Raw genomic sequence first — 8,302 nt, 5'->3', positions numbered from 1 at the left:
ACTCGCCCTCTGCACTTTCTCAACTCTCTCCCGGGGCCCAGAGCACTGTCCAGAGAGCACCAGGATTAATCCTCTGCTCTCACACTCCCAGCCAGGTTGAGGGCCCTGGTGGGCAGGGCCAGGAAGCAATGACTGGGGTGAACCTTAGCCCATGGTCAAGGCCAGGCAGGCCTGAGCTGGAGCACCCCGAAAGCCCCAGGGCTGGCACGTGGGTCAGGGGCACTTCTGAAGTCCTTTATTGGGCCTGCCAGGCCATGAGCTGCCCTTGGAGTAGGGTCCCAGTTTGGAGTCTTCAGGTCCAACACACTACTTGGTACGCTCCTTCAGGTATTTCCAGCCCTCCCTGGAGTACTCGCAGGCCTTGGAGGGGGCGGCCGACAGAGCTGCCATCACTGTGATGATACCTGTTGGGAGATACAGCTGCCTGATAAGGGCCCAGCAGAGGAAGCTTCCCCTTCGCCTTTGCCCGGGAAACTCAAGGCTGGGGAGTTGCCCATCAACTGCATGCAGGGAAACTGAGGTAGAGGAAGGGTAGGGCCTTGCTTTGTCTGAGGTCACCGGATGAGATCTGATATGGCCTCAGGCCTCCAACCTCCTGATCCACGGCTCCCATTAGAGCCCGGCAATGCCCAGCCCAGCTCCAAGAGACTTCTCTGTGTTCCCACTTCCCCTCTTTTAAAATTGTGGAAGGCACATATGTAGTAGGGAGAAAATGGAAAAGGGGACCAGGAAGCAGGGAGGGGGAAGGCATGGAGATTGGGGTTTCTGGGGTCTAGGCTAGGGCAACCCCCACCATCCCCAAACACAGGGACCAGGTGCTTACCTGAATTCCAGGAATCGCGGATGGGAAGGTTAAACTTTGGCATAGGCGGGAGCTGGAAAGAAAAAGGGGCTAGTGAGAAGGGAAGGGCTCGGCAGCCCTCAACATGCCTCCCAAGGCAGAGGGAGGAATATGCACCCCTGAGTGCACAGGATACCAAGCAGGGCTGAAGGGCTCTTTAGTGACCCCTAAATTTACCTCCCTCCCCACCCGCCCTGGCCTCATGTCCAGCTCCTGGTACCTGGGGCATTTGCAGGCCCGTCTGCTCACACACGTACTGGCTGAACTGGTACATGGCTGGGGGGACCACTTCCTCGGCCTTCCGAAGTGCCGCCTGGCTCTTCTCGCTAGGCCCCAGCAGCTCCTGATCGTAGACGAGGTAAACGGAGCCCCCAGCCACACTGCCCTTGATGAGGAACCTGCAGGCAGCACAGGGAGTGACAGATCAGTGGGAAAGCTTGCTGCCCTCAGTTGTCAAATCCACAGGGAGGAATTGGGCCTTCCTGGGGTTCCTAACCCAGAAGGTGACACACCTATATCTAGGCAATTCAGAGAGGAAGTACAGGATGCTGTGGAAACCCAGAGGCGTGTCTGACCCCTACTGTGCACGGTTTTACATTTCCGGGGTGCAAAGCAGAGACTTCCAACACCATTTAACTGGTAAACCGAGGCCCGGAAATGGGCAGCGGGTCCCTCAAGGTCTCTTGTTCAAGGGAACAAGGGAAAGGGAAGAACTTAAGATCCTTCTAGCTTCCAGGCCAGGGAGGGATGCTCTGTGAACAACCCGCGGGGGTGTCCTAACGTCCCCGAGCGGTTCCTGAACGTCACGCGCCACTCCAGGAGCGGACTGGCCTCCCAATAAGAACTCCGCAGGGTCTAGATGTGTTAGAAGAGGCAACTGAGGCTCGGAGGGGCGTCTCGGATGCAAAAAGCCACGAGATCGGGGCGAGGCTAGGAGGCAGGAGGGAAACGCTAGGTGGCCTCGGCAAGTCCTCCCCGCCCGAGTCTCAGTTTCCCTATCTGGCCCATTGTGGAGGGACGGCGCTGGCACTACGGGAAGCGAACAGTAGGTCAGGACTAAACCCGGGCGGCTGGAGGGAGGAGAGGGGACTCTCTCATCGCACCGGCGGTCCCACGCACCTCATCAGCGACAGCACTCGGGGCACCATAGTCGCTCGGTTCCTCGCACAAGGACACCCGCCTTGCCCGCCGCTTCCGGTAGTGTGCCGCAGAGGCCTCTGGTAGGTGTAGTTTTTCTTGGCAGCCGCAAAGCCCTCCGGGAGTCGGAGGCCTAGACTACTGTCCCGGCTCTAAGATCCCTGGGAGGGTGGTTGGTACCCTCGCGAACGGCCGCTGGGAAATGTAGTTTTTACTGCCCTGACCGCCGCAAGGATTTCTGGGAAGTGTAGTCGGCAGCGCCCCAGGCAGCGGCGGGACGGTAAACCCGGCCGCGAAAGTTCCTGGGAAATGTAGTCCCGCCTGGCCGGGCTCCCGCGGCGTGAGGGATGGAGGTGTTGGAAGTCTAGAGCGAGGACTGAGGGGGACCGAAGGAAGTTTCGGAGCCCGGGAGATCCACCCGCGCCCGCGCGGGGTACTGATGTTCCCTTCCTCGGGGAGCACGCCTAGAGAGCAGTCGTCACGGCAACACAAGGGCGGAATTGTTGGCGAGAGGATAGACCGCGAACACGTGAATGCGCCCCGAGGGGCGGGGCCAGGGAGCCACGCGGAAGCCGTTACTATGGCAACGCTTGGGCACGGAGACACCCCCTGTCTGGCTCCTTCCCCCGAAGGGGTTCGTGAGCTTGGGGGGTCACGTGACTCGGGCCCCAAGCGAGGGGGCCGCGCGCCTGGCTGTACAGCGGGGTAAACTGAGGCCCGAGTGGGTGAGTCCGTTGCACGCTCCCTTGGCCCAGAGGGGAAACTGAGTCCTGACGAGGTTGAGGGACCAGTGGGTTCTGTAAGGAGCCTGTTCCCCGGCACACCTCCCGCCTCCCGACCCAGCTGTATCATCCATCCATCATCAGTCCATCCGTCCATCCATCTGTCAGGCCTTCTGTCAAATCCCGCCTCCTTTGGCTGGCTTCATGGAGAGGATGGGGTGGGAGGTCGGGGGTGGGGGGGCCTGGGTTGGAGGTGGGGAATCCCAGGAGGAGTGGTGGGAAGCATATGTAGAATGGGGAGGCTGGGTGGAAGTGGGAGTCAGGGAACCGTGGGCATTTCAGGCAGGGCCCCCCCCCCCCCTCCGTAAAGGGTCCAGGTGGGAAGCAGTGAAATTGGGAGCCCTGGGGTCAAAGAGGAGGGGACAGTTGGAGAAAGATTTTGGAGGGAGAACTGGCAATACCCGTGCACCATCAGACCATGGTGGGGAAAAGGCTGTGAGGAAGTGAGGCGTGCTGGTTTGAAATGATGTATGAACCCTACAAAAAGCCATGTTTTAATCCTAATCCCATTTTGTAAAGACAGCTGTTTCTTCTAATCCCTATTCAGCATTGTATGTTTGAAACTAATTAGATCTCCCTGATGATTTAATCAAAAGTATTTGTTAAACTAGATTAGGTGACGACATGTCTCCACCCATTTGGGTGGGTCTTGATAAATTTCTGGAGTCCTATAAAAGAGGAAACATTTTGGAAAATGGAGATTTCTGAGAGAGCAGAGAGCAACATAGCCATGAGAAGCAGAGAGTTTGCCAGCCAGTGACCTTTGAAGAAAGAAAGAAAACACCTCCTGGGGAGCGTCATGAAACAGGAAGCCAGGAGAGAAAGCTAGCAGATGATGCCATGCTCACCATGTGCCCTTCCAGCCGAGAGAGAAACTGTGACTGTGTTCGCCATGTGTCTTCTCCCTTGAGAGAAACCCTGAACTTCACTGGCCTTCTTGAACCAAGGTATCTTTCCCTGGATGCCTTAGATCGGACATTTCTATAGACTTGTTGTAACTGGGACATTTTCTCAGCCTTAGAACTGTAAACTAGCAACTTATTAAATTCCCCTTTTAAAAAGCCATTCCTAGTATATTGCATTCCGGCAGCTAGCAAACTAGAACATGAGGTCAGTGCTGACTTGGCAATGGGAGATAGTGGGGAGTTTGCTATGGTGACATGAAAGGCTTGGCTTCAGATGCTGAGCTCAGATTGAGCCCTGCTGCATCTAAGGGCACGAAGGGTGCCAAAGGGTGACACCCAGGAGGTGGTGGGAGCTTTGCAGTAGGGGCTCAGGCCATGGGGCTGATGTAGACATTACAGACTTAGGGTCTCCCCAAACACCCGCTCCCCACCCCATCTAGGCTCTGTCAGCCTTCTAGATTCTGGCGTTCAGAGGGTAGAAACCCCAGATGTGATGGGCCTGAAGTTACAGCTAACCCAGATGTCACCAGCCAGCCCTGGCTGTCCAGTTCTTTTGGGATGTCTCCCCCAGCTCTCGTCTCATACAATCTTCATATCACTCTCTGTTACTCTGTTATCTGTTGAGCACCTACTGTGTACTTAGCACTGTTTTGGGCATTAAAGACACAGTGAGCGAAACAGAAGTAAGTAAACTGATCTGTTACTGGACGAGGGGCCCGAAAACGTAACAGATTGTCCCTATAATTTCAAGGGCCAACAGATGCTGAGAAGGAGATCAAAGTGCTAGAGAGAGGGATGAGGAGGGGGGGAGCTTTAGAAAAGGAGGCCAGGGAAGCCCCCTCTGAGGAGGTCATTTGTGCACACAGACTTGAAGGAAGGGGAAAGAGCAAGCCATTTGGATATGTTCAGAGGAGCTTTCTAGCAGAGGGGACAGCGAGTGCAAAGGCCCTGGGGCAGGCTGGTGCCTGGCTGGCTTGAGTAGTGTCAGAGAGGCTGGCCTGGCAGAAGGGATTGTGAGGGTCCTTTCCTGACTTTTTTTGTGTATGTGGCTATTTTGGTGTTGGAGTTTTATGCTAAATGAAATGGGACCCAGCAGGCTTTGGAAAAGCCATGAAGGTGCTGCTTCTCATGGGCCTTAGGGCCCAGCTCTTTGCCTATTACTGGGATGACAGCTTCGACCCAGGTGGGTGCATGGGTGTAGGATGGGGGTGGGGGAATTTGTCAGGTCTGCTGTCCTGCCCACCCCGCAGGCTATCCCCTCTGCTCCCTATTGGCCAGCCTCCAGGGAGCTTGAGTGCTGCTGACAGGTGCCAGTGCAGGTGTGGCCAAGAAACTGGCATACTGCTATGCCCACCTGGTGCTCACCACCCACGCCAGGGTCTCCTGCAGAAGGTGAGCCACCCCACCCCAGGACACCTTTGATGGTAGGGGGACGGAGGCCTAGTTGGAAGTCCTGCTCCCATCCCTGCTTGCTGTGTGACCATGGGCAAGTTGCTTAACCTCTCTGGGCCACAGTTTCCTCCTTTGCAAAATGAAGACGATCAAAGTGCCTGCTCATGGGTTCTGGTGTTGTGTGGGAAGCAATAAATAGGAATACTGAATGTGTCCAAAGCCTGTGCCCCATGTCAGGCTTCTCAAACTCAAAAACGGTCTGGGAGGGCTGGTGGAAGCTTCTCAGCAGCCCAAGAACTATCCTGGGCACAAACTTCCCACAGTTTCAAGAGAAGCCCCAAATCTGCGGAGTTATGTGCCATCTCCGGAGTTTTCGATGGTGGGTGATTGATCACATAAAACATGCCCAGCCATCCTGGTCCCAAGGCTGCCAGTTTGGGAGCCCAGTGTTTTGGGGCTGATACTGAGCAGGACCCAATGCTCAGAATCGGGGCTTCGCTGTGGGGACCCAAGATGTCCGGTAGGTGAGTGGGGCCAGCTGGGGCGGAGGGGCTCAGGGGCAGCTCTGGTCCCCTAGGTGGTAGGGACCTGCCGGATGCTGGCCACCCCCGAGGTCTTCTATATCCCCGTGGACATGGCCTCGCCCGAGGCGTCCGAGCACGCGGTGCAGTTTGCCGGGACAGGCTGGGTGGAGGCGGGGCCTGAGGCAGGTCCCGAGCCTGGTGAAGGAGTGGCGGTGACGGGTGCCCGCCGAGCGGCGTGGCCAGTGGCAGAACTTCGTCGCACGCGGGGACGGCGCTCTGGAAGGTGCTTCTTTGCAAAGGGAGCGAAGCCTGGCAGGATCCGGGGAGTCGGGCTTGGGGCGGGACCTCAGGGGTCTTAGAGGGCATCACTCGGCGTGGAGCTTGTGGGTCGGAGCCCTAGGCCAGATCGGGGTGGGGGTTGGGGGTGAGGTCTCATCGGGTGCAGGGGGTGGGGCCTCAGGGACTAGCCCTGGGCTGACCGGCCTCTTCGGGTCCTGAACCTACGTCGGCGCCGCCTCGGCCGACCAGCGGGCTCGCAGTGCCCAGGCTGCAATCTGGCTCATGAAGATGCCCCGCCCCATCGGCCCCAGAGCCCGCCCCTTTCCTGGCAAGGACTCCGTCCCCAGGTTCGCGCGCAAATTCTCGCATCCCTGTCCCCGCCCCCTTCTCTAGGCTCCGCTCCCTCCTTCCCTGGTCCCGGACCCATTCCGGGCCTAGGCTCCGCCTCTTGACCGTCGCCCCACCCCTCGCGTCCGGGACCCAGGCTCCGCCCTCTTCCGGGCCTGGGCCCCGCCCCCTCCTCTGACCTCGCCTCGGTGGGGTCACTCTGAGGCGCCCCCGGCAGGTGAACCTCCTGAGCTACGTGTAGCCGACCTCGTTGGGCTGTCCAGCCTGGCGGCCGACAAGGACTCCCTGGGAGGTGGTGTCCTCACAGCTCGGTGCCTGCCCATGGCCCTGGCGCTCTGGACAGGGGGTAATTGGAAGAGGCTTGCAACGTGGCGAGCTTGGAGGGAGTGAGCCGCTCATTGTGTGGGTAGTGGGGCGGGTCAGAGCGGGATTCGAACACAGAACTTCAGAGGAAGGTACCACGGCCTCCGGCACGCCCATCGGTCCCCAGGTCCGGTATAGGACTCCTTGGGGTAAACGCGCGATCTCAGGGACCCCGGTGGCGCATGCTCAGGGAGGTCGCCGCAACCATCCGTGAGGGGGCGCTAGCGTGCCGCGCGCGCCTCTCTAGCTCGTGCTTCCGCCCGAGGCTAGATATCCCAGAGTTCCGTGCGCTTCCGCCCCTTCCGCCGCGGCAGCCATTGCAAGGCAACAGGTAAGTTGTTTTGTGTGCTGATGGGATCCGGCGTCATCGGGGTCCCTAGGTCCGCTTTGTGGGCTCGGGGACGTTTGGGTGCGGCGAGCGAGCCTGAGGGAGCCGGGTCGCGGGGTTCCGGGTCGCGGGGGCCAAGCCGGGAGTCCTTCCCAACCCCTCCCTATTTCTGCTCGCAGCCATGGCTCTTCGCTATCCTATGGCCGTGGGCCTCAATAAGGGCCATAAGGTGACCAAAAACGTGAGCAAGCCGAGGCACAGTCGCCGCCGCGGGGTGAGTGCCGGGGTGTCCGAGGTCGGGTCAGGGCGTTCTGGTCGGAAAGCTTGGCTTGGGAGCGTGGCGTCCCTAGGGCAGTTGGGAGCTCCGGGGCCGCTTAAGTGTCGGTAAAGGGGGAGGCGGGCTTGCCAGACCGGTGGGTGGATGCTCATATCCCCCTTGCTCCTCGTGAGGACCACAGACCCGGCCCTTGTGATCGATACGGGGGTCAGAGGGGGCAGTCGTGGGGGCGAAGCGTGAGAGCGGGTATTGACAGACGAGTAGGAGTTCACCCACTGGAAGAGGAGCTGGGGCAGGGGTTTTCCTGTTGAAAGTGGGATGTGGAAGGGAAAGAAGTGTTCTGAGGCCTTGAGCGTTGAGGGTTTCATCTTGTCCATGAGGAGGATTCTCTCATTCCTCGAAAAGCCCCTACTCCCTGCCTGTCCCCAGAGGGAAGGGATTCCAGACCCTGGGAAGCACTTGTGCAGAGGGCCAGGGTCAAGCCGAAAGGAGCTATATAGCTTTTCCTAGCCTTGCCTTCTTGTCTACAAAATAGGTTGAGGAGGCCAGACCTCAGGCAGAGGCAAGATTCGTACTTCTCTACCCGGCCTGGCTGAAAGCTCCTGCCTGTTTTCTCTAGTCCTTCCCAGTCTTTAAGGGTGGGAGGACTGTTGCCCCACTCAAGTCAGGGAAACTGAGGCAGGGAAAGGGAGCAACCTGAGGTGCGGGCTAGGGTGCAAGGAAAGTTCTGAGCTCCTCACGCTGACCGTTGCTTCTTGCCCTGCAGCGCCTCACCAAGCACACCAAATTTGTGCGGGACATGATCCGAGAGGTGTGTGGCTTCGCCCCCTACGAGCGGCGTGCCATGGAACTGCTCAAGGTCTCCAAGGACAAGCGGGCCCTCAAGTTCATCAAGAAAAGGGTAGGTGGGCTGCTGGCATTGGGGGTGGGCCAGGGGTCAGGGGTCCAGGCTCATGCCCTCTGTGTCCTACAGGTGGGGACGCACATCCGTGCCAAGAGGAAAAGAGAGGAGCTGAGCAACGTCCTTGCCGCCATGAGGAAAGCTGCTGCCAAGAAAGACTGAGCACCCCCTGCCTGCGTCTAATAAACATTTGCAGAAACTGTACCTCCCACTTCTGGTCTGTGT

General features: G+C 58.7%; 2 protein-coding genes across 3 annotated transcripts; one reads left to right on the top strand and one right to left on the bottom strand.

Moving 5' to 3' along the window:
• Positions 1–220: 220 nt before the first annotated feature.
• MICOS13 (mitochondrial contact site and cristae organizing system subunit 13) lies at positions 221–2,494 on the bottom strand. Its single transcript, XM_077121049.1, has 4 exons — positions 1,961–2,494; positions 1,062–1,239; positions 824–875; positions 221–404 (listed from the first exon to the last, which is right to left on the bottom strand). The coding sequence occupies exons 1-4, from the start codon at positions 1,987–1,989 to the stop codon at positions 307–309; spliced, it is 357 nt and encodes a 118-aa protein (XP_076977164.1). The 5' UTR covers positions 1,990–2,494; the 3' UTR covers positions 221–306.
• Positions 2,495–2,589: 95 nt separating this feature from the next.
• On the top strand, positions 2,590–8,281 carry RPL36 (ribosomal protein L36). Of its 2 annotated transcripts, none has more exons than XM_077121051.1 (4): positions 2,590–2,703; positions 7,079–7,173; positions 7,943–8,077; positions 8,150–8,281. In XM_077121051.1, exons 2-4 carry the CDS (start codon positions 7,081–7,083, stop codon positions 8,237–8,239), a joined length of 318 nt encoding a protein of 105 aa, XP_076977166.1. In that variant the 5' UTR covers positions 2,590–2,703; positions 7,079–7,080; the 3' UTR covers positions 8,240–8,281. The 2 variants fall into 2 exon arrangements, with proteins under 2 accessions (XP_076977166.1, XP_076977165.1); XM_077121050.1 differs by lacking the exon at positions 2,590–2,703 and adding an exon at positions 6,376–6,902.
• Positions 8,282–8,302: the final 21 nt, after the last annotated feature.

The sequence above is a fragment of the Tamandua tetradactyla genome, chromosome 11, assembly GCF_023851605.1.
Source record: "Tamandua tetradactyla isolate mTamTet1 chromosome 11, mTamTet1.pri, whole genome shotgun sequence".
Taxonomy (NCBI): domain Eukaryota; kingdom Metazoa; phylum Chordata; class Mammalia; order Pilosa; family Myrmecophagidae; genus Tamandua; species Tamandua tetradactyla.
The sequence above is the reverse complement of the archived record's forward strand: the minus strand, read 5'-3'. Positions and strand labels throughout refer to the sequence as shown.

Bases quoted from the DNA above. Each gene is read 5' to 3' on its own strand.
- MICOS13 (XM_077121049.1), bottom strand. From the start codon at position 1,989: ATGGTGCCCCGAGTGCTGTCGCTGATGAG. The intron at 876-1,061 runs GTACCAGGAGCT...TTTTCTTTCCAG, and splicing joins CGGGCCTGCAAATGCCCCAG to CTCCCGCCTATGCCAAAGTT. The intron at 405-823 runs GTAAGCACCTGG...ATCTCCCAACAG, and splicing joins CCGCGATTCCTGGAATTCAG to GTATCATCACAGTGATGGCA.
- RPL36 (XM_077121051.1), top strand. From the start codon at position 7,081: ATGGCTCTTCGCTATCCTATGGCCGTGGGCCTCAATAAGGGCCATAAG. The intron at 7,174-7,942 runs GTGAGTGCCGGG...CTTGCCCTGCAG, and splicing joins GGCACAGTCGCCGCCGCGGG to CGCCTCACCAAGCACACCAA. The intron at 8,078-8,149 runs GTAGGTGGGCTG...TGTGTCCTACAG, and splicing joins TCAAGTTCATCAAGAAAAGG to GTGGGGACGCACATCCGTGC.